The sequence below is a fragment of the Phodopus roborovskii genome, unplaced genomic scaffold, assembly GCF_943737965.1.
Source record: "Phodopus roborovskii unplaced genomic scaffold, PHOROB, whole genome shotgun sequence".
NCBI lineage: Eukaryota > Metazoa > Chordata > Mammalia > Rodentia > Cricetidae > Phodopus > Phodopus roborovskii.
In genome coordinates, this window is record NW_026126410.1 from 8,261,706 (window position 1) to 8,287,899 (window position 26,194).

Sequence of the window (26,194 nt, forward strand, 5' to 3'; positions counted from 1 at the left end):
TGCTTCCTGGAAAAATAAATGAACATCTTTTTTTAAAGAACAGCCTACCGAGGAAATTTCTGCAAATTTTACATTGGAAGAAGTCGGTTTTATACCCTCACTAATTAGTGAGCAAAATGCTAATATTTTAGAAGGTGTGCTGAAAATAAAGCTAGGTGGTTCTTTTATATTTATCTTCACCTTGAAACTGACAACATGGCATTATTTTAGTTGAGAGGTTATACCAAGAAATTGGATATAATAAATACTTCTGTTTGCACACAAATTCCCTGTCAATATTTGAACCTTAGTTTTAACTGAAAATTAAAAGGCACTTTACTCATCTATAGTATATACAAAGCAATCATTACTGCTCTTATAGAGATTTTTCTCAAGAAATCTATTTCCTCCCGTGGCAGAATCCCACTTACTGTGCTTCATTAATATTCATTTAATAGAGTGTTTTTGCACTTTTGGTTCAGTAAAAGCATGATGATGGGGGACAGCAGAATCCTCAGCCTTTGAGGGTGATTATTGGGAATGCATCCTGGCTCAGGGGCACGGTTGCCATAGAGATGCTACTGATCTGCCAAAGCTGTTTCTCACTGTGGGTGGAAAGCAGCTCCCCTGCCAGCAACTATGTGGGATTCTGGCAGCTGGAGAGAATGCTGAGATGATGTGCTTCTCCTCCATATGTGAGTTCAAAGAGACTCCTTTAAATGCAGAAGGCAACTCTGCTCAGACTCATAGGAAGAATGGGTTTGATTAGGATGTAGTGCGCTACAAGCACAATATGTCCTCCAGTGAGACACATAAGGATTTTCATTTAACAAGTTTTGCAGAGGGTCAACACTTAAATTAAAATTTTCTATCCCAACCATGCAGAAATGCAAACTTAGAGGAATTTGCATTTGTCAGCAAAGGTAACAGAATTTTGAGTAAATTATCTGGCAGTGTTTAAATGGGGAGGAAGGGTATCTTTTGGAGATCCTAATTTGGAAATGTATACTAACTCGGAGTCTTAACCTTTAGTTTTCTCTAATATTAGACTTTTTATAAAAGCAACCAATGAGTTAAATTTGCAAATAGTGCTTCCAGATGAGCATCTGGTTTCTTCTTGGAGACATGGAGCCTACCTAGCACAGAAGCTAATGTTGGTCATATACAACACAGGAAAAATATGACCTAAGTAAAACCAAACTCCACACTAGAAGTAACATTAACCAGAAGTTCTAAGTGACCATTTTGGTGATGACTTTTATTTTATTTTATTTTTACTTTATCCAATCTCGAGTTGCTGTGATTTAATATTTTATTTATCTGTAAATTCTATGTTCTAGGATAAAGCAAAGATGGTGGCATTCAGTATTTAGAATCTTCTCTCTGTATTTGAACTTATAACCAGATGCTTGTATTGAGCATGAGAATATGGTTTTGACATTTCAAAATGCCTGCAATAGAATCTTTCCTTGAATGTATCAAATGTTTTGAGATTAGGAACAGAGAGGAACCACAAAACTGGGACTTGAAGTCATTGAAACCCATTTAATAAACTAGACAAATTAGGAAATTGGTTTTTTTTTATACTAATCTTGTTTCCCCCTTTCAGTTTAAATAATGAGTGAGATGGGGATTATAGAATGTCAAAAGGGAATAGTTTTAATTTTTTTCTGCCACCCTGTTAGTCTCTACCCAAACTGGGCTCAATGACATTCAGATACTACACACACTGGTCTCAGCCATCTGTTGGTGAATTTTTTTCTACTATATGAAGTCTCAAGCTGTTCTAACCTTTTCTATTTCCACACATTGTGTGTGTGTGTGTGTGTGTAATGTTCAGAAAATAATTTTGCTCTTACAAGAAAAAGCACCAAAACCAGCAAGGTACTCCAGCTACTTTTTAAAAACTTCTGATGGAGATGATGTTGGATGTGATTCTTATGGTCTGTTTAAAGAGCAATGTCAAAATAACAGTCTACTTCATTCTTCAAACATAAAGTCACTTCACACAGGAACTTTTATATCTAATGTTTTATATGTTATTGCATACACATATGGACATAGATTCATAAAGGTCAAGGATCTGTATCCAAAAAGTACTATAATCCGGAAGCCAAAACATGCTCAGATATAAAACTTTTTCAGCCCTGATGTGGTGCTGCTAGTACAGAGCCCCATGATTACCCTCATATGACAGGACATCACTAGAAGGCAGACATACTAAAATATTATATAATCACATTCAAGCCAAGTACATAAAGTGTGTATGTAATTGAATTTCATGCTGAGATATCAGTTCCGTCCTCAAGCTATTTGTTTATATGAAGATATTCCAAAATTAAAAAAATAAAATAAGTCTGCCAGACCAAAGCACTTCGAGCCTCAGGCACTCCAAATTAGGGATATTCAACGTTTATATGCATTTTAGGCAAAGTACACTTAGCTTTTCCTATGACTGACAATCACAACCCACTTTAATTTCTCACTTGTTACTTGTTTCAGAAAAGGGGGAATCCTAATCCATAACATTTCCTCATGCAAATGAAATTGAACTAAGAATTTTCTTTTTTATATAATTTTTTAACTTTAAATTTGAAATAAGCTTGTTTTACATGTCAATCCCAGTTCGCAAACTCTCCCCTTCTCCCCTGCTCCCCCCATACCCATGCCATCCCCTTTCTGCTCCCCAGGGAGGGTGAGTCCTTCCATGGGGAATCTTCAAAGTCTGTCATATCATTTGGAGCAGGGCCCAGGCCTTCCTCCATGTGTCTAGACAGAGGAAGTATTCCTCTATGTGGGGTGGGCTCCCAAAGTCCATTCCTGTACTAGGGATAAATACTGACCTCTACCAGAGGCCCCATGGACTTCCCAGTCCCCCCAACTAACACCACCTTCAGGGAATCTGGGTTGCTCAGTCCTATGCTGGTTTCCCTGCTAGAATTTTCAAATGGAAGAACAATGGGGTAAATCTCTGGATTGGAGATATATGTGGCAGGGCTGGGGTAAAACTGAACATGTGAGATCACCTTGGAGGCTTACTAAGACTGCTAGTACTGCAGCCTCAATTACCTAGTCTGAACAGCAGTGCTTCCTGCTACCGAACATATCCATCTAAGATTTTCTAGTTAATTTTCTTGAGCATATCTAGAACTCACCAAAAAAAAAAAAAAAAAAAAAAAAAAAAAAAAACTTTGGCATTGCATTTAAGCATAAGCAAATATGTTTGGTGATAAGTCAGGTTAAATGCCCAAGACTCTCTTTAAATGGAGGCCTAAGTGATGAACTTCAACAACTAAAAGTACCTGTTACGGTCACAGAATTTTTGATAACCATATGAAAATGTAATAATAGTAGTAACAGTTGAATTACATCTAACCATAACAGCTCACAGTTATGTAGCATTTTGTTGCACAGGTATTATTTTATATATGCGCTCATTTAATCATCACAAGAGCAGCAAGAGGGCATTCTCTTATTTTCTGTTTTGTGAGATAATATCAAAATGACGAATCTTTTAAAAGTCACAGTTATGGCATAAATGGCATGCCCTCCCTGCTTTCTGTTTTCTACCATGTCTATGTCTTTCTCATTTATTTTCAACCCAGATCTATAAATAGATTTAGTATTATGAGTCACTGTATAACGAACATACATAGCTGGGCATTGGTGGCCCACACCTTTAATCCCAGCATTCAGGAGGAAGAGGCAGGTGTATCTCTGTGAGTTTGAGACTATCCTGGTCCACAAGAGCCAGTTCCAGGACAGGCTCCAAAGCCACAGAGAAGAAAAAAAAAAGAACACACGTATATAATGAACTCAAAATTCATCTCTAATCCTTTAGTAATTAATTGGAATGTATTCAAATGCTATCTGATTTTTTTTCTTTTCTATTTTCAGAATCTATAGGTAAAATATCAGTTAGTTGAGTTTCCAATTGAGTGCTACAAGTTTCAAATAATGATATGAACAAAAATGCACAAATAGGGGGCTGGAGAGATGGCTCAGTGGTTAAGAGCACTGATTGCTCTTTTGAAGGATCCAGGTTCAATTCCCTGCATGCATGTGGCAACTCACTCTGTCTGTAACTCCACAATCTAACACCTGTATACATACAGACAAAACACAAATGCACATAAAAATAAATATTTTTTAAAAAATGCACAAATAGTTCAAAGAATAGAGATAATTTAAGTCAAATAAAAAATATTTGCACTATAAAAGCAATGAATTCAAAACACAATGCTAGCATGCTTGTGTGGTGGTTTATAGTGAAACTCTGGTTAGTAAAGAAGAGTTTCTGTTGAACTAAGTAGAGGATGTGATCAAAGCTGTTTAAACATCCACATGGCTATGAGAAGTGTTGTAACAATGGACTTTATCTTCACTCTTCCCAAGGCACACTAGGACTTGACTTAATGTATACTAATACTGTTTTCTATAGTGTTGAGGTTATAAAAATACTTTAGTAAGATGAATAAACGTGAGATGAATAAATAACATGAACTTTCATGTTTTTCTGTTGCTCTATTACAGGGTGTTTTGAGTGCTGTATTAAATGCCTGGGAGGTATTCCCTATGCTTCCCTGATTGCCACCATCCTGCTGTACGCGGGCGTTGCCCTGTTCTGTGGCTGTGGTCATGAAGCCCTTTCTGGAACAGTCAACATTCTGCAGACCTACTTTGAGATGGCAAGGACTGCTGGAGACACACTGGATGTTTTCACCATGTGAGTCACTTTTCATGTCCACTTTTTGTATAGTGCTTATTTTGCTTAAATTCCTGTTTCTTTTTTATTATTATTTAAATTTGAACAAGCTTATTTTACATGTCAATCCCAGTTCCCTTATACTCCCCTCCTCCCCTGCTCCCCCTAATCCCTATCCCCTCCCCTTTCTGCTCCCCAGGGAGGCCTTCCATGGGGGAAATCTTCAGAGTTTGTCATATTATTTTTCTTTCTAAATAAATAGAATGTTCAGTTAAGTAAGGTGATAATGAATTTAAAAATATATATATCTTCATGAGGTAAACGTAATTTAGAAAAGCATTGATCTGTCAACCAATACAAGGTGCTATGGATAGATTATGAGGCCAAATTAACAGAGGTTAAACCTAGGCTTTGTTGACATGAATTAAATTACCACTAAGCAGGAAATTTTTGCCTTGCTCTTCAAATTTGAATATAGACTCTCCCCAAGATGGTGAAAAGACAGATGACAGCGGCAAGCACAAATCTAGACTTTAATGTTAATTTTAAGAAATTAATAAAATTCTAAGGAGAATCAGACACTTCACAATTTTAACCCAGCCATGTGCATATTACATTACATTCCTTATCTTACAGAAAATTTTATTAAAGGATCTTGTGGTCTTTGTAAGGAAAAAATTAAGTATTGAGAAGGTTTTTTTCTGGAAATACCAATTATGATTTTGATCCACTAAACTATTAATTTCTATGATTATAAAATCATGATGATGTTGAAATAATGTGTTTGTAAATATTAAGCAGCCTAGAAATGAAAGTCTTTTGTCCTGGTTTCAATCTCTTATTAATATTATAGAGAAGCAGTACTTAGGATTTATTTCTATTTTTTGTTTTTATTTATTTATTTATTTATTTTATATAACCAAGTTCATTTAAATGAAAACAAACATTTATAGACAATATTTGGGAATTTGGACATCGTTCTTTCCAAACTACTTCCTGCTGGTAAGGGGCACTTTCATGGGGGAATCGAAGAAGATTCACAAATCCTAGCTGTAGTCCTTAAGGCTACTTTGTCCAGCTGTTTTGAGTGTAGGATCACCTGCTAGTCTGTTTCAGGCAGTATGGCTGATCAAACCACATTAGTCTGGAAGGAATCCACATCTTTTCATTTTCTGTGGAAACAAAAATAGAAATCCTTTTCCCCAGTAACTTGTCCTTCAACTTAAATTTAGAGTCAAAGCATTTTTTTTAATTTAATTTATTGTTTTACATGTCTATCCCAGTTCCCACTTCCTCCCTCCCTCCCTCCTTTCCTCCCTTCCTCCCACCCTCTTTCTTTCCCTTTTACATTCTCTGCCTTCTCAAATGGACTCCAACCACCCTCCCCTGCCATCCCCCCACCCCAATTCCATATGTAGGGGAATGCCATCCAGTTGGGGTCATGTAGATCTGAGAGGTCATGTGAAGTAGGGACTAGGGCTTCTCTCCTGTCTCTAGATTAAGGCAGTTATCCCTCCATGGGGAATGTGTTCACAAACTCCTTTTGTGCACCAGGGATACATCCTGGCTCCACTGTCTGAGGTCCCTTAGACTGCTCAGTCCTTCTGGCTGAGACCCATAATCAAGGGGTCCTGAGTCAGTCCCATGCTGGCTTGCCAGCTATCAGTCTAGTAGCCATTAGCTCCTCCTTGTTCAGGTAAGCTGTCTGTATGTGTTTCTGCAGCCTGGTCTTGTCCTCTCCCTCTGCATCTGGGTTCTAGTTCTACTCAGTGTTTATGTATGGGTGTTTGATCCTGTTTCCAACAGGCATTAGTTGAGGGCTCCATGGAGAAGTTAGTTATTGATCTCACTCTCAGGGAAGGGCATTTATGGTAGCCTTTCCATGGATGCTGAAATTGTTAGTTGGGAGCAATCTTGTAGTTCTCTTGATCTTTCTTTGGGTTCAATTTTATCTTCAACCCAATATTGGCTCCCTCTTTTATGTTCTCTCTCTCTCTCTCTCTCTCTCTCTCTCTCTCTCTCTCTCTCTCTCTCTCTCTCTCTCTCTCTCTTTCCCATCTTCTATTGCTATCCAGGCTCAATCTTCCTGGTCGCACATGTTTTCCTTTTCTCTCCCTCGTTTTCTCCTACTTCTCTCTCCATTCGCTCCCCCCCCCCCACTTCCCTTGAGCTCTGTGGGACTTGTCCCTTACCAGTTCTGTGAGAGACTTTATATGAATCTCTTAGAGGACAACTTGTATCCTAGTTCCTTTGGTGGTGTGAATTATAGGCTGGTGATCATTTGATCTAGGTCTAAAATCCATATATGAGTGAGTACATACTGTGCTCCTCTTTTTGTGACTGGGTTACCTCATTCAGGATGGTTTCTTCAAGTGCCATCCACTTGTCTGCGAATTTCAAGATACCATTATTTTATTCTGCAGAGTAGTATTCCATTGTGTAGATGTGCCACATCTTCATTAATCATTCTTCAATTGAGGGGCATCTAGGTTGCTTCCAGGTTCTTGCTATTACAAATAGTGCTGCTATGAACATAGTTGAACAGATGTCTTTGTTGCATGGATGTGAATCCTTTGGGTATATGCCTAAGAGGGGGATTGCCGGTTCCTGTGGTAAACTAATTCCCATTTTCCTGAGGAACCACCATACTGATCTCCAAAATGGCTGTATGAGTTTGCACTCCCACCAGCAGGGGAGGAGGGTTCCACTTTCTCCACATCCTCTCCAACATAATTCAGCATTGGTGTTTCTAATTTTAGCCATTCAGGCAGGGGTAAGATGGTATCTCAAAGTTGTTTTGATTTGCATTTCCTGATAGCTAAGGAATGTGGAGCATTTTCTTTTTTTATTTTATTTTATTATTTTATTTTATATAATAAAGTCCAATTAAATGGTAACAAACATTTATAGACAATATTTGGGAATTTGGGCATCGTTCTTTCCAAACTACTTCCTGCTGGTAAGGAGCACTGTCATGGGGGATTATAAGAAGATTCAGAAATCCTGGCTGTAGTCTGTAGGGCTGCTTTGTCCAGCTATTTTGAATGTAGGACCACCTTATACTCTATTTCAGGCGGTCTGGCATGATCAAACCACATTAGTCTGGAAGGAATCCACATCTTTTCATTTTCTGTGGAAACAAAAATAGAAATCATTTTCGCCAGTAACTTGTCCTTCAACTTAAATTTTGGAGTCAAAGCATTTTTTTTTTAATTTAATTTATTATTTTACATGTCGATCCCAGTTCCCTCTCCTTCCCTCCCTCCCTCCATCCATCCCTCCCTCCTTTTACACTCTCTGCCCTGTCACATGCACCCTAACCACACTCCCCTCCCATCCCCCCACCCCAATTCAATATGTAGGGGAATGCCATCCAGTTGGGGTCATGTAGATCTGAGAGGTCATGTGAAGTAGGGACTAGGGCTTCTCTCCTGTCTCTAGATTAAGGCAGTTATCCCTCCATGGGGGATATGATCTCAAAGTCCTTTTGTGCAGCAGGGATACATCCTGGCTCCACTGTCTGAGGTCTCTTAGACTGCTCAGTCCTTCTGGCTGAGACCCATATTCAGGGGGGCCTAAGTCAATCCCATGCTGGCTTCCCAGCTATCAGTCTAGTGGCCATTAGCTCCTCCTTGTTCAGGTAAGCTGTCTGTATGTGTTTCTGCAGCCTGGTCTTGTCCTCTCCCTCTGCATCTGGGTTCTAGTTTGACTCAGTGATTATGTATGGGTGTTTGATCCTGTTTCCAACAGGCATTAGATGATGGCTCCATGGAGAAGTTAGTTGTTGATCTCACTCTCCGGGAAGGGCATTTATGATAGCCTTTACACGGAAGCTCACATTATTAGTTGGGAGCAGTCTTGTAGTTCTCTAGACCTTTCTTTGTGTTCAATTTTATCTTCAATCCAATATTGCCTCCCTCTTTTATGTTCTCTCTCTCTGTCTCTGTCTCTCTCTCTCTCTCTTTCCTATCTTCTATTCCTAACCAGGCTCAATCTTCCTGGTCACACATGTTTTCCTTTCCTCCCCCTCATTTTCTCCTACTTCTCTTTCCATTCACTGCCCCCCCCCACTTCACATGAGCTCTGAGGGACTTGTCCCTTCCCAGTTCTGTGAGGGACTTTATATGAATCTCTTAGAATACACCTTGTTTCCTAGTTCCTCTGGTGATGTGAATTATAGGCTGGTGATCCTTTGCTCTAGGTCTAAAATCCATATATGAGTGAGTACATACTATGCTCCTCTTTTTGTGACTGGATTACCTCATTCAGGATGGTTTCTTCAAGTGCCATCCACTTGTCTGCGAATTTCAAGATACCATTATTTTTTCTGCAGAGTAGTATTCCATTGTGTAGATGTGCCACATCTTCATTAACCATTCTTCAAATGAGAGGCATCTAGGTTGCTTCCAGGTTCTTGCCATTACAAATAGTGCTGCTATGAACATAGTTGAACAGATGTCTTTGTTGCATGGATGTGAATCCTTTGGGTATATGCCTAAGAGGGGGATTGCCGATTCCTATGGTAAACTAATTGCCATTTTCCTGATGAACTGCCATACTGATCTCCAAAATGGCTGTATGAGTTTGCACTCCCACCAGCAGGGGAGGAGTGTTCCACTTTCTCCACATCCTCTCCAACATAAGTCATCACTGGTGTTTCTAATTTTAGCCATTCAGGCAGGGGTAAGATGATATCTCAAAGTTGTTTTGATTTGCATTTCCGTGATAGCTAAGGATGTGGAGCATTTTCTTAAGTGTCTTTCAGCCTTTTTGATTTCCTCTATTGAGAATTCTTTCTTCAGTTCTGTACCCCATTTTTAATAGGGTTATTTGGTGTTTTGCTCACTAGTTACTTGAGTACTTTGTATATTTTGAAGATCAGCCCTTTGTAGTATATAGGATTGGTGAAAATCTTTTCCCAGTCTGTGGGCTGCCATTTGGTCTTGTCTACTGTGTCCTTTGCCTTACAGAAGCTTCTAAGTTTGAAGAGGCCCCATTTATTAATTGTTGCTCTCAGTGTCTGTGCCCCTGGAGTTATGTTCAGGAAGCAGTCTCCTATACCAATTTGTTCAAGGGTACCTCCTACTTTCTCTTCAAAGAGGTTCAATGTGGCTGGATTGATGTTGAGGTCTTTGATCCATTTGGACTTGAGTTTTGTGCATGGTGACAGATATGGGTCTATTTCCAGTCTTCTACACACCCTCTTCCAATTGTGCCAGCACCATTTGTTGAAGGTGCTGTCATTGCCCCATTGTATAATTTTAGCTGTTTTGTCGAAAATCAGGTGTTCATGGGTGTGTGGGTTAATATCAGGATTTTCAATTCGATTCCATTGGTCTGCCTGTCTATTTTTATGCCAATACCAGGCTGTTTTCAGAACTATAGCTCAGTATAGTCAGGAATGGTGATGCCTCCTGAAGTTCGTTTATTGTATATGGGTGTTTTGACTATCCTGGGTCTTTTGTTTTTCCATATAAAGTTGATTATTATCCTTTCAAGGTCGGTGAAGAATTGTGGTGGGATTTTAATTGGGATTGCATTGAATCTGTTGATTGCTTTTGGCAAGATTGCCATTTTTACTATGTTTATCCTACCTATCCAAGAGCATGGGAGATCTTTCCATTTTCTGGTATCTTCTTTAATTTATTTCTTTAGAGCCACAAAGTTCTTCTTATATAGGTCTTTTACTTGCTTGGCAAGCTTTACACCAAGATACTTTATGTTGCTGGTGGCTATTGTAAAGGGTGATGTTTTTCTTATTTCTTTCTCTGTCTCTTTGTCGCCTGAAAAAAGTAGGGCTACTGAATTTTTTGAGTTTATCTTCTATCCTGCTAGTTTGCTGAAGGTGTTTATCAGCTGTAGGAGTTCCCTGGTAGAGTTTATTGGGTCGCTTATGTAAACTATCATATCATCTGCAAATAGAGACAGTTTGACTTCTTCCTTTCCAATTTGGATCCCCTTGATCTCCTTTTGTTGTCTTATAACATTAGCTAGAACTTCAAGTACAATACTGATAAGATATGGAGAGAGAGGGCAGCCTTGTTTTGTTCCTGATTTTAGAGGAATTGCCTTAAGCTTCTCTCCATTCAGTTTGATGTGGGTGGTTGGTTTGCTGTATATTGCTCTTATTATGTTTAGGTATGTTCCCTTTATCCCTGATCTCTCCAAGACCTTTATCATGAAAGAGTGTTGAATTTTGTTGAAGGCTTTTTCAGCATCTAGGGAGATAATCATATGGTTTTTCTTTTTCTGTTTGTTTATATGGAGGATCACATTGATAGATTTTCATATGTTAAACCATCTCCTCATTCCAAGGATGAAGCCTACTTGGTCATGGTGGATGATTTCTCTGATGTATTCTTGAATTCGGTTTGCCAGAGTTTTATTGAGTATTTTGCATTGATGTTCATCAGAGATATCGGTCTGTAGTTTTTTTTTTTTTTTTTTTTTTCTTAGTTGTGTCTTTGTGATGCTTGGGTACCAAGGTTATTGTGGCCTCATAAAAAGAGTTTGGCAGTGAACCTTCTGTTTCTATCTTGTGGAACAGTTTGAGGAGTATTGGTATTTGGTATTCCTTGAATGTCTGGTAGAATTCTGCATTGAAGCCATCTGGCCCTGGACTTCTTTTGGTTGGAAGGCTTTCGATGACTGCTTCTATTTCATTGCGGGTTATAGGTCTATTTAAGTTGTTTGTCTGTTCTTGATTTAATTTTGGTAAGTGATAGTTATCCAGAAATTTGTTCATTTCCTATGAATTTTCAATTTTTGTGGAATACAGATTTTCAAAGTATGACCTGAAAATTGTCTGGAATTCCTCTGTGTCTGTTGTTATGTTCCCCTTTTCATTTCTGATTTTGTTAATTTGCATGTTCTCTCTCTGCTTTTTCTTTAATTTGGATAGAGGATTGTCTATCTTGTTGATTTTCTCAAAAAAACCAACTCTTCGTTGCATTGATTTTTTGTATTATTTTCCTGGTTTCTCTTTTGTTGATTTTGGCCCTCAAGTTGATTATCTCCTGGAGTCTACTCCTACGGGGTGAATTCGCTTCTCTCTGTTGAAAGGCTTTCAGTTGCACTGTTAATTCTCTTATGTGACTATCCTCTGTTTTCTTCATATGGGCACTTAGTGCAATGAACTTCCCTTGTAGCACTGCTTTCAAAGTGTCCCATAAGTTCGGGTATATTGTATCCTCATTGTTGTTGAATATTAGAAAGTCCTTTATTTCTTTCTTTATTTCTTCTTTGACCCAGGAGTGGTGCAATTGCGCATTGTTCAGTTTCCATGAGTTTACAGGTTTTCTGCTATTTGTGTTGTTTTTGAATTCCAATTTTAAAGCATGGTGGTCCAATAAGATACAGGGACTATTCCTATTCTCTTGTATCTGTTGAGGTTTGTTATGCCACTTAGTATGTGGTGGATTTTAGATAAGGTTCCATTTGGAGCAGACAAAAAGGTATAGTCTTTTGTCTTTGGATGGAATGTTCTATAGATGTCTGTTAACCCCAGTTGAGACATAACTTCTGTTAGTTTTTTTGTTTCTTTGTTGAGTTTCTGATTTGTGGTCCTGTCTAGTGTTGAGAGTGGTGTATTGAAGTCTCCCACTATAAGTGTGTAGGGTTTTATATGAGCTTTGTGTTTTAGTAGTGTTTCTTTTACAAATGTGGGTGACTTTGTATTAGGGGCATAGATGTTCAGAACTGAGACTTTGTGTTGATGGATTTCTCCTGCGATGAGTATGAAATGACCGTCTTCATCTCTTTTGATTAATGTTGGTTTGAAGTCTAACTTGTTAGATATTAGGATAGCCACACCTGCTTGCTTCTTGGTTCCATTTGATTGGAAGAACTTTGACCAACCCTTTACCCTGAGGTAATGTCTACCTTTGAAGCTTAGATGTGTTTCTTGTATACAGCAGAAGGATGGATTCTGTCTTCATATCCATTCTGTTAGCCTGTGTCTTTTTATAGGTGAGTTAAGACCATTAATGTTGAGGGTGAGTAAGGACCATTGATTGTTGATGCTTTTTTGATTTAGGTTTGTTGTTGGCAGTGGTATTGTGAATATAATAGTTTTGCTTTACCCTCGGTTTCTGGTGTAGTTGGATTATCTGTTGCCTACATTTTTGTGGGCGTAGTTACCTTCCTTGGGTTGGATTTTTCCTTCCAATTCTTTCTGTAGGGCTGGATTTGTAGATACGTATTGGGAAAATCTGGTTTTGTCATTAAATATCTTGTTTTCTCCATCTATACTGATTGATAATTTTGCTGGATATAGTAGCTTAGGCTGGCATCCATGTTCTCTTAATACTTTTAGAATATCTATCCATGACCTTCTGGCCTTGAGGGTTTCCATGGAGAAGTCATTTGTAATTTTGATAGGTCTGCCTTTATATGTTACCTGTCCTTTTTCCTTCACTGCTCTTAATATTCTTTCTTTATTCTGTGTGCTAGGTGTTTTGATTATTATATGTCGAGGGGTTTTTTTTCTTTGGTCCAGCCAATTTGGGGGTCGGTATGCTTCTTGTACTTTCATGGGCATGTCCTTCTTCAGATTTGGAAAGTTTTTCTCGATGATTTTGTTGAATATGTTTTCTGCAACTTTGAGCTGGGCTTCCTCACCTTCGTCTATGCCTATTATTCTTAGGTTTGGCCTTCTCATGGTGTCCCAAATTTCCTGGATGTTTTGTGTTAATTATTTGTTGGATTTATGATTGTCTTTGGTTGATGAATCTATTTCTTCTAGTTTATCTTCTGCACCTGAGATTCTCTCTTCCATCTCTTGAATTCTGTTGGTTATGCTTGTGTCTGTAGTTGCCGATTTTTTGCCCAGTTTTTCTATTTCCAGCATTCCTTCGGTTTTTGTTGCCTTTATTTTCTCTACTTCAGTTTTCAAGTCTTGAACCATTTCCTTCACCTGGTTAATTGTTTTTTCTTGGCTCTCTGTACTTTCCTTAAGGAATTTGTTCATTTCTTCCACTTTTTTGTTTGTTTTTTTCCTCCATTTCTTTAAGGGATTTTCTCACATCTTCTTTGAGGGCCTCTATCATTTTTATGATGGTAATATTTAAGTTGTTCCCTTCTGCTTCCTCTGCTTTGTTGTTGTGTTGCATTCTAGTTTGTGTAGATTCCCTAGATTCTGGTGGTGTCATGCTTGTCTTTCTGTTGTTAGGTGTTTTCTTGTATTGCCTTCTTCCCATAGCTTCTTCCAGTAGGTGTTGGTGGGTTTTCCCCTTCTGTCTATGGTACTTCCTTGGTGGGCTTATGTGGGTCATAGATTCAATATCTGTAGCTCTGTGTGGTCCAAGCTCTCTAGGAGGTCTCTCAGCACACAGGGACCCAGTGATGGGGTCAAGGATGAGGATCCAGTACAAGATGCCAGCAGGAACTCACAGTGATCCTGCAGAGATAGGTGGATCTCTGCGAGGAGCCTGGGACTCCAGCAGAGGACTGGAGGTGGAGTCAGAGACCAAGTAGTTGGAAATTACAGGTGGTCCCGCGTGGATAGTCAGGTCTCCTTTGTTCAGAGTTGCTCTGAGAAGTCTCCGAAGTAGGGTGGACTGTTGGCTCCACCCTCTGTCCCAGTGCTCAACCAGAGTAGCAGGACCGTGGGTAGGGTAGGGCACAGGGGGGGGGGTAGGCTCGTGGTGGGGATGGGTGGGGGTGTATCAGAGCTCCAAGGGTGCTCTCGATGGGGACAGGAGACAGGAGCAGCAGGATTTATTTCTATTAAGTTATTAATTCTCATCATCTATTGGGTGATTTCACAGTCATAGAAATAAAATATTTATTATTTTTAAACCATTCATATTTGTTAATCTTGATTACTTGTATTTATTTCATGTTGCTTGGTTTTATGTGTTTGAAATTTTCTTTCTTTCTTTTTTTTTTTCTCTCTAAAATACTCAGTAGTTCTTGCTGCAAGCTCACACCTTTTGGAATCAGATTGTTTATACTTTCAAATGTTAATGGTTTTCTGGGTAGATGTGGTACTGTTTCTTTCTACTCAGTAACTTCCAGATGAAAGTAATCAAGTGTAATTCTAATTGATCCAGTCTGGTTCCTTTGATATCGGTGTCATTGATAACTCCATAGTAGAATAAAATTATCTTAAATCTACAATATCAAAAGTATGCAACATTATGGTCCAGGTGTGGTGGCACACACCTTTAATCCCAGCACTTGAGAGGCAGGAGCAGGCTGACCTTTGTGAGTTCCAGACCAATTTGGTCTACATAGAAATTTCCAGAGTTACATAGAATACCCTGCCTCAAAAACAGTATTGCTAAATTTCTTTATTCTCCATAAACTAGAAGAACATTGTTTTCAACAATAGTTTTTAATAACTTGTATCCTTAGAGTAATTAGAGTTAGTATATTTATCAGTAAGATTTGAAGATTTTAAACTGATAATTTCTAAGCAGTTAAAAAAAAGAAAGAAAGAAATGAAAAATGGAATAAAAGAAACCTAAACACTTCCACCAAAAGTGATTAGAAAGGGGATTGTTGACTCAGTGAGATAAGCAGAGACAGGTGGTGCACATCTCTGGGGTAGAAAGAAAGGCAAGTTCAAATCCCACCTGAGCTGCAGAGTACATTCAATGCCAGCCTAGGACAATTCGTATAAGTCTTTCTCAATATTGAAAGCACACATAGAGCTGGGGAGAGCTCACTGGTAGAATACTTGTAACACTTGACTATATGACAGATTCATCTAGTATATGTGAGGTACAACTCCTAATAAAAAAAATCAGAAATTAGCATTAAAAACTACAGTCCATAAATCTGAAGTATTATTGCCTCTCAAACTTTCAAATGAATGCTTATTATCAGGTTAAAATTATCTATTTCATGTTGCAATGTTATTTTACAAATCCTTTGTAAATTATCACTAGCTATTCAATTGGATAATAAATAAATATATATTCCTGTAATTTATCAATTGTCATAGAGTTAAACAGAAGCAAATACATAAAACCAAAACTTGATAGTGATTCAGCACCTTAGATTTAAATATCCATGAGACCCTTTATCCATTAAGGAAAAATCACTTTGACTGCCAGGGAAGGCTTTGGTTGGGTTCCAAAAGTGAATTAGAATTGATTGAATTCTTAGAAAAGGAAGGAATAGAAAGAAACAGCAGAAAGAAAGGGATAAAGCCTACAGTGGGAGAACTCACATGGTTTCAAATGCCATGTTCCACTTGCTGTATCTCTGGCATACACTCATCAAAAGAACTGACAAATCTCACCAGACACTTACCAGACCTTTGGATATACAGATGGTGTTTTAGCCAGATGTAGGTGTCATTAATTAAGCATCTGTCAAGTGCTTTTCTTCTTTTCCCTATATTTCAATTCAAAGGGTTTGCCTGTGCTTACCTGGCTGTTCTGGAACTCGCTCTGTAGACCACCCTGGCCCCAAACTCACAGAGATCTGTCTGTCTTTGCCTCCTAAGTGTTAGTATTAAAGCCATATGCCATTACCCCCCCACCTCAATTCAAAATTTAGTTTTAGGGAAAGGGCCCTCAGATTCTAGGAATATTTTCCTACGGCTGTAAACCTGAATTTTGTTTTGAAACTGGCCTGTTTATAGTCCAGTTTGCTTTCTGTTGTCATAATAAACATCTTGATCACAAGCAACTTGGGAAAGGAAATGGTTTATTGGGCTTACAGAGTAAAGTCTGTCATATAGGAAAGCCAAGGGAGAAAAAAAAATAAAATTAATTACTTAATTATTTAATAAATTAACTTCCACAATAATTCTTTGTTTATTGCTCATGCTCATCATATGAAGTGTAATTAAGCTATTTCAAAATATAACTGGATAATCAGGGAGTAGTAGTACATGACTTTACTCCCAGGACTCAGGAGACAGACATAGACTGATCTCTGTGAATTCCATGACTGCGTGGTCTACTTAGTAAGTTCCAGGACAGACAGAGCTACATCCTGAGACCCTGTCTTGGAGAAATTAAAGAAAAAAAGAAAAGGAAAAGGAAATCCAACTGGGTAATTGCTAGTTAGTCTCAGAGAGGTTGAGTAAGATGATTTCATGGGTGTATTTTAATGTGATGAAACTGACATTTTCTTTTCAGTTATATCTCAGCAGAGCTGGACAAAGTATGTTCTCACTGTTCATTATTTTAAGCTACCACAGATGTCCTTGAAACCACAGCTTCTCTATATTTAGTCTGCATTCAAATTGCTTTATTCAGTTACAGCACAAGAAGTTTGTAAGGAGTCATAAGTCTAATAAATGACTATGTGTATTAATGATTTAATGATTATAAAGTTACATATTTGATATTTAGACAACAAAATTTAGAGTATCACAGATGTCTGCTGAAGCTCTGGGGATACTATCTGTGGGAGTTTAAGTAAAGGAATTTAGAAAATACTTTTTATTATATATTTTTAAAATTTTACATTTGATCTGTTATATGAGAAATTAAATGAAAGAGCAACGAATATATTTGCATAGGAAGACTAGTAAGCTGATTTGAGGGTCCAAATGATTTATATTTATATAGTTCTAATTCATTAAATTCATTATATAACCCTCATAGAGCTTCCAGATGGAGTAAATCCTGCTCCTTGAAAAAAAAAAAAAACTCTTAGTGTTTATGAGTAATAACTAATAAATTCGTAAAATATGTAAAGTTTTTGAGGTTGTGGAGATCCCCTCAGTAGGGCTGCCTACAGTGATAGGGGTGTCTGATGAATGGGAAAGGTAATGGAGAAGCAGAGGATTCAAAATAAGAATTATAGGATACTGGTGGGCAAATATTAGGTATACAGGTGGTACGTCTTGCTCATAAATACCTTGTTTGAAAAGAATGTGTAGGAGAATGATCACAAAGAAAGCACATGGCCAGTTTTAGTGCTTTACAATGTCTTGTTTCAGCCATATATTAAGTTTCCTACTTAAAAGAGGAAAGAGGCTTGTTTTGTTAGATAAGTGATAACGATAAAAAGACTTCTGAAGACTCATGATTTCCACCTGTGTTCCTCAAGATCTGAGGAATAGCTCCATCCTTTATCCTTACATTCATTTCTTCCCCCTCCCTCCTCTCTCCTCCATTATTTTTCTTCTTTCCCATCCTTTCTCCCTCCTCTACTTTTTCCTCTCCTTTTCTCCCTTATTTCTCTCCAAACCCCCTAAATACATGAAAGTTTCCACACATAATGCAGATTTCTAAGACTAAAGAGCAATTTATGAAATGCAGTTAATGTTACCTTTGTGACTTTGGGAGCACATTCCCCATGGAGGGATACTCTCTTACCTAGAGGCAGAGGAGAGAGCCTATTTCCTACTCCAAATGACTTGACAGATTTTGTTGATCCTTCCTGGAAGGCATCACCCTCCCGGTGGAGTGGGGGGTGGGGTGGGATGGGAGGGTAGTGGTGGGGCATGGGAAGGAGGAAGAGAGGGAGGGAGAGACAGGGAACTGAAATTGATATGTAAAGTAAGAAAAATAAATAATAAGAAGAAGAAGAGGAAGAAGAAGAAGATAGAAAAGAAAGAAAGAAAAGTTACCTTTGTGTTTTACTACTCATCCTCTCGGCATGAACTGCATGCAGTTGGTTTTCTTCTTCTGCATTATGTTTCAGACATGTAATCATGAATACTATCATTGGTGTATTCTACATCCTAACTTCTCAGTTCATGTTAAGCCATTTTGTCATGGTCCAACCAATGTGTCAAGTCCTTCAAAGGAAGAAGAGAAGGAATTTCTAATAGTTTTTTGATCTATTGGTAGAATTTTTAATGTCTCTGTCTATCATTATCTATTGGTTTCCAGAAGCTTCTTTAGCTATTGATAAGTAGATTTGTGATAACTTTATAATTTAATCTTCTTCTCCCATTATTTCCCTTTTTCAACAACACCTACTACATATTAGCACAACCATTGGGCTCACTCACTCAGGCTGTCTTGTTATCTGTTGTGTGATGAAGAGTAACTCTTCTAATTTGTGATTCAGAATCTCTTACCTGAGAAAAAGTTTTGACATTGTGTTATTGCTATGTTCTTTAATTATCATTTGACAAGTAAGCAAGATGAAGCTAAGTATTTTCCAGCATACAACACATCATACAGGCAATGAAATGTGGAGAGTGGCTGATATCAAAAGGTGATCAAGACAACTAATTAAGTGATTTGGCCTCTTGAATAAATATCTTAAGGTCTGGTCACATGCTAGCTGTGATCCTAAATAAAACTTTCTATATAATTTATTTCTTAAAGGTTGTATTTGAATTCTGAAAAAAATAATAAGTGTTCAGGATCTGATAACATTGATTTATTGACAGAACAGATTTTATTTTTAAAATAATTTACTCTGACTTTATAATAATTTATCAAGATTTACCAGATTTATTACTTATTTAATACTTTAAAACAAAAAAAAGATAGATTCACCAAATTTACTCCCAACCAACATTATTAATTTATTGTGTCCAAGGTTTTAATGTTCATATTTATTCTTTGGAAATTAATGAATTATAAAACACTTAGCAACATTTTAATGGTTTGAAATAAAGAAACAAGATAACAAAGGAAGACAAACCGAGGCTTAGAAACCATAGTAGTTTGCAAACTCTCTCTATTCATCTACAGTACAGACAGTTAAACCAAACATTTTGCCTTCTACTTACAATAATGTTTCAAAAACTGGCAAATTAGACTTGATTGGATAACAGAGCATATTTTAAATCACAGCTAAAATTTGTATTGGAAATCCTATTGAATTAATGGGTTTGTAAATAACAGTCAAATGAGGTGTATTTTTACTATGCAATTTTTTTTAGGGTTCTAATCCTTAAGAACTGCATTTAAAAAAAAACAAATCAGAAACTATTTTTCTTAAAACTAAGAAATTGGTTAGTTCATAGTTTCAGAGGTCAAAATCCAAAGCAGGTTTACTGCAATGGGCTGAAATCAAGGAGTTGGCAAAACTGGGTTCCATCTGGAATCTCTGGAGTTGTTCCATCTTACAAAAGCCACCTGCATTCTTGGCTCTTTGTCCCTTTCCATCGTCAAAGCCAGCCATGTGGCATCCTGAAATTTCTAAATTTTATAGTGGCACTCTTATATCTTACATTTTAATGATCAGCACAATTACATTGAACCCACCCATTTTCTCCAGGATAATTTTTGTATTTGTAGATCATTAATCACATTCTGCAAAAATCCCTTTGATGATTCAGAGTTACTCACAAGCCCTTTCAAGGAAGTAGGATGTAGACACTTTGGAGATCCTTATTCTTTAAACCACTGCTAAAAGTAGGGAATTGGGTAAATGGGTCTCCATATTGTAGAATGTACCATAGACTTGTACACATATCTTTTTCTTAGTAACACATGGAAATCGGGTGATTAGGAAGCAGAGACCATTCTCTGCTTTTGAAAATAGACACTTTCCAACTCAGAAGGGATATGACATACTCTAGTATTGCTGTCAAATCAGTGCAATGTAGTAAATAACTTGCAACCCATAAACATATTATTACACAATGCCAGAATTAGATTAGTTGTACTGAGACTTTACATATTTGGGTACAGAAATATATTCCTAATACTGCCATAAATATAACTTTGTGATTTAAAATGTAGGAAAGAAGCTGTGGGTAGATGTGGAACACTTATTTAGCAGACACAAAGATACCACGATTTCTTTCTTTATTTATTTATTTTATTTTTCTTATTTTACATATTGATCCCAGTCCCCTCTTTTCCCTCTCTTCCACCCTTCCATGCCCCTGACCACCCTCCCATCCCACCCCCCCACTCCACATGTAGGTTGATGCCTTCCATGAGGGGTCATCAAATTTGTCAACTCATTTAATGTAGGGACTAGGCCCTCCCTCCTGCCTCTAGGCTAAGGGGGTATCCCTCCATGGGGAATATGCTCCCAAAGTCCTTTTGTGCACCAGGGATACAGCCTGGTTCCACTGTCAGAGATTCCTTAGACTTCCCAGGCCATCTAACTGAGACCCATGTTCAAGGAATCTGAGTAGAGGATATCCCAATTTCATGTCCTAGCAGTAAAGAAAAAAAATGAAGAGAAAGAGAAAAAGGAGGAGAGATAAAAATATATACTCTATCATGTTTGGAAAGTTCATAAGTCTGGAATAAATTTGTCATCAGGGGAGGAGTCTTGTAGAAGACTCTACAGAAGGCTCAGCAATTTGTCTCTTCCAGGTACTGGCTTGAAGCCACATCATTCCAATCTGCCTTCATCTTTATATTGATTTCTCCTCATTTAAAACTTAAGTGGAAATCTTATTAGATAAGTCATAAACATCTTAATTTTGAAGGACTTTGGACATTCCAATGAAGATGAATAGTTTTGGTTTAAAAAAAAATGGTGTTAATCTACACCATAGGCATCACATGCATCCCTTGTATATTTTAATATTGATGTTGTTTTAAGGATAGAATGTCATAAAGGTAATTCATAAAAAGTCATAAAGTTAATACATTCCAAGTATTGTAAATGATGAATTCCTCAGGTTATGTAACAAAGAGTGCTGGTGTCATCTCCACATTCCCACATCATTCAGCAGCTCTGACTACACTGAGTGTGAACTAGTCACTGGTAATGATAATGTCTGAAAATAAATCCTAATAGAACTTTTTCAACTAAGGATACAATCTTGTTTATAAATATTTCCTTTGTTTAAAAGAGATATTATATAGAACACAAAAACAGAACTGTAAATAGAAACTTATTTCACAAACATGCAGAATCTTTTTTCTAAAAATATCGAGTTTTGTTCCCCTAAATACAGAGGTATAGGATGAAAATGTATCATCAGTAACTTACTCTCTATCATCTATCTCTCCCAGCTTATGTCTAGCTGTTTTGTATTTATCAGTCCTCTGTGTGAATATTTTTATATTTCCTAGACGTAATTTTAGTATAGATTTTTTAAACAATAAGTGGTATGATAAAGGTAAATTACTGTTTTAACCCTCTCAGGATTTTGGGCTCAATTCTATATGATATTAATTTGTGGTTCTACCAGAAAAAAATTATTTGTTGTTTTTCTGGAAAATCACTTCATTTTCATTATTAGTACTATTGTTGCCAGAAAATATCAGTGATGTTTATGATAGAAGTTAAATAAAATCCAATTAAAAATCAGTGTAGTGACAAAGTAAGAAATTTATATAAACTTATAAAAAACTAATAAATAGCACCCAAACATTCTTAATCCTTTTATATGTTCAAAAGACTCAATGTTTTATCCACATATATGCATTTGATAATTTTCCTATGACTACCCACTTATCAAATGATTAGGCAACCTCTTAATTGTCTAAGTAAGACTTCATTAATGTGATCAGAGAACAAGAGAGACTGGAGAGGGAGAGCATAAAGTCTACATACACAAAACCTCAGCCCCTTGTTGATAAATGTTGAAAATGGCAATATATATACATGTATATATATGCATATGTATATATATATATTAACATTAGACATATAAAACATGGATGTTTTATTATCTGCCTACTATAATGAATACCAATGTCCTTTTAATTTTCTTCACCAATATTTTATTTAATATAGCATTTTTTGATCCAGTTCAGTCCATCCTCCTTTTCCTCCCCCATCTTCCTCTACTTTATCCTTCTAAACTTCATACCTTCTACCTCTCTGTTAATTTAATATTCATTTAGTAACTTTAGTGCTGCCTGCATGGGCTTGGGTATGGGACAATATACTCAGGGATCACATCTCTGAGGAAAAGTAACTTTTCCTCACCCAATAGGCATCGACTGCCAATAGCTCCTTGATCTGTGCAGAGATTTTTGGATGCTTGATTTTATGTTTATCTTCTGCTTTCATTTCAAAAGATCCATGAACACATGAGGGCCAGGTTTTAAAATCAAATGACAAACAGTAATTGTAATAAATGGTAATTTTCTTTTGGTTTTCTTTTTCATCTCCAGGATTGACATCTTTAAGTATGTGATCTATGGCATTGCAGCTGCTTTCTTTGTCTATGGCATTTTACTCATGGTGGAAGGTTTCTTCACAACTGGCGCCATCAAAGATCTCTATGGGGACTTCAAGATCACCACCTGTGGCAGATGTGTGAGCGCCTGGGTATGTTGATTCTCTGCACTTTGCATGTAATGTGGGTTGATTTCAGTATCACACAGATGTTCAAGATAAGATTTCTAAAGTAAGTGTACTTGTGAAATGTCAGTTTTAAATTCTAAAATCATATGCACTGCAACTAATTTTATTTTACAGGAGGAAACCTTTATTTATTTATTATTATTTATTTTAATGGACCTTGAGTTATCATACAAAATAATATAAAATCCTCCCCCCTAACATATAGGCAGTGTCTATGCTTATGCACCTAAGTTTCTTTCTCTTCTTTTAAGCATACCACTGTGTTAAGCTATATATTTGAGGGAAACTATATCATAAATTTTTTTTATAAACTCACTAACATTGGTCTTCAGTCTTTACTGGTGAGAAGTTTAGTGGTAAATAAGATCAACATTCATAACAGAACTAATGATATACAAAACTTGTAAAAAAAAAAAAAAACAAATGTGGTATGGTTCAATGTGGTGTTGCATGTTTTATGCAGAATAGTTTTCCTACAGTTAGTCAATGAAGCACCCATCCTTGACTGGTCTTTCATTCTACTTTGCTGAGATATACAAGAATATGTATTTAATAGCACTGCAATAAGTCACAAAATGAAAGTGATCAGTAACAAGGAATAATAAATTGCTTTAGTCTCACAGAAAAATTAAACATACCTGTTACCAGCCAATCTTCATATTGAACAACTTGTGACCAATTCTATGATGCTACTTGGTTGAGTTGTGGACATCTATTTCTATCTAGGAAAAACTCTTATTGCAATTCCTAACAGATAATATAGATGCCTGAAGAAAAGCTGGAATTTCACTAATGTGACTTCAGGACTTTAAAAAAAAAGGCATCTCCACCTAAATTCTTTGGATTGGTAATATCAAATTTCAGATCCAGAGGAAATAAGATACATAAAGATATTGTATTGATCTAAAAATTATGCATTTTCACTTTTTGGTAAGATTTAAACAATTCCTCTACAAAAAGGCAGTTTTCTGACCCTAATTTACTCTCTAGTTTGCAAACACTGTATGAAGTCAGTGAAAGACCAGCTCTATTGTTCAGATAACTCTTGGCTCGATAAAACGTAGAAAGTAATTTCTCTTTTCTGAGTCAGTGTTGACCTATTTGACAACATTCAAGATCATCTATGAAGTTCAGAGTCTACTACACAAGTGAAAAGACAAGAGAAAAGGGTTTGTAAGCTGATTTCTAATGGCTCAGAATGTCCTACTGGCAGAACAATTAAAGTCAAATGTGATGTTTCATTCAGAATAGTAAAATCATCACATAGTAAAAATAACCACAGAGAAAATTCACATCTATGTACAGATAATTACCTGACTGTCACTCACTGTCTTAAAAGGAATCTAGAATAACTATTTTTAAATTGAATCATGAGCCACACTGTTTTTCTACAATAGTAGCAGAAGGTTGGCAACAGCAGCTTCAATGGCTATTCAATAGGTAGTCGGCCCACAAACATGTGCCTGCCTATTCCTGTAACACCTGGCATACAGGCTTGATCAAAGCTGAGAGAAGCAGAAACTGTGATCTTCAGCACAGTATAGAGTGAGGCCTGTGACTACTGTTGTCCTGCCTTCATGCAAAGAACCAACTCCAAGGTCTGAATCCTTCCTACCTTCCTGACTTCATGCCCCTTCTCGCTATGGATAGAGAGAGAGAGAGATAGATAGATAGATGGATGGATGGATGTTTGGATAGATGATAGAAAAATAATGGATAGATGATCAAGATACATAGAATATATATATATATATATATATATATATATATATATTCCAAATAAAAACTAATAAAAAAATGAAAATCTAAGAAACAAAAAAAAAGCAAAAGTACCAAAACAAAAAAAGTGCACAAACAAAATGTGATATTTATTTTCTGTTAGTAAACTACCATGGGACCTGCTCTGGATTATGGTTGAAATACCAGCGAGACACTCTATTAAATAAAATGGACTTACACTTGACCTTATTTTATTTATTTACTTTTTTATTTTTTTGCTGGCTTATGTGAATACTTTATCTTCAATCAGGGTCACAGCTGCTTTATCCAAATAGCAACATTGTGACATATCCAGAACTTAAGGAAACCAAACTTAGTTACTGTTGTCTGCCCATTTTGCACACAAAGTCATGTTTTTCACATTTTTTCTTACTCTTTGATTTATTCAAGTTATGATATACAATTTTCTACTAAAGCTTTCTAACAGCATGCCTCTTTCCCCCAAAAGAGTTTTATCATCAGGACATCTTCACAGTTAACATAGTCTGCAATAATTTCTTAAGACATTTTTCTGTTGTGATAAATGAATTTTGAATAATTTTGCCTCTCCAAGTAGTCCTAGTTATTTTAATTTCTCCCAACATGAAGTTAAATATTCTTCACATATTCTACATAGATGTACTTAGTTAAAACACATTGTGCTAGTGGTAAAAAAATCATAATAATATTATCAATAGTAAAATCAACTGAGAGTTGGTCAGAGCTTCTTATATGACATTTCCTTTACTAAACATTTCCCACATGTCAGCTCATTTAAGGTTGCCTGAGATGTATAAGGTCTACTTAGAGTTATTACTTACACATTATAAGGGTGGAAATAGAGGCCTGAAGAAGATCCCAGCTACTGTTAAAATGGCTGTGTTTTTTAAAAATATGCCATATGTTATAATGAGAGACTTAGTGGGTTGGGTAGGGTAAAGGGGCTTGCTCTGCAAGTCTGACAACCAGCATTAAATTCCTGAAACACTTGCAATGGTGGGCGATTGGCTCTATAATGTTGTCCTATGACCTTTATACAATTTCTGTAGTGTGCGCTGCCCCACACTCATATGCAAAAATACTATCCAACCTTTAAAAGATATATATATAATATATATATTTTAAAATATATATATATATATATGAATAGATCTTTTTCTTTTATATTTGAACTAAACTGGAAACTATTGTGCATGCAGAGGGGAATGCATTGATGGAGAGATTTTGCCATGTCTGTGATTTGGAATCTGCGGTGATTCTTTACAGACATTTATAACTTTTGGTGCAAAAGAATGATGTGACAAGTAGACAAAGCTTTATGAATTGGTCCTCTTGGCAAACAAAACAGTGGGATGCATCTGTTACTGTGCTTCACTTTATATACTCCAGGAAGGAAACACACACACACTCACACACACACACACACACACACACACACACACACACACATAATATCACTCCCTTTCTCTGGTAGAGACAAACAAAATGTTGGTCATACTCAGTACTCAACTGTGTTTGAAGACCCAGAATTGCAGTTGTAAAACTGGGGAACCAGCATTGGATCTTATGAAGCCTTCTGAATGTGGGTGTCAGTTAGGA

The 26,194-nt window shown here is 36.8% G+C and overlaps 1 protein-coding gene across 3 annotated transcripts in view; it reads left to right on the forward strand.

Moving 5' to 3' along the window:
* Gpm6a (glycoprotein M6A) overlaps positions 1–26,194 on the forward strand; it is a 262,821-nt gene that overhangs the window by 225,237 nt on the left and 11,390 nt on the right. For all 3 annotated transcript variants that reach the window (XM_051182436.1, XM_051182434.1, XM_051182435.1), the window contains exons 2-3: positions 4,513–4,705; positions 22,645–22,801. In XM_051182436.1, coding sequence (XP_051038393.1) covers positions 4,513–4,705; positions 22,645–22,801 — 350 coding nt within the window. The remainder of the gene's footprint in view (positions 1–4,512; positions 4,706–22,644; positions 22,802–26,194) is intronic.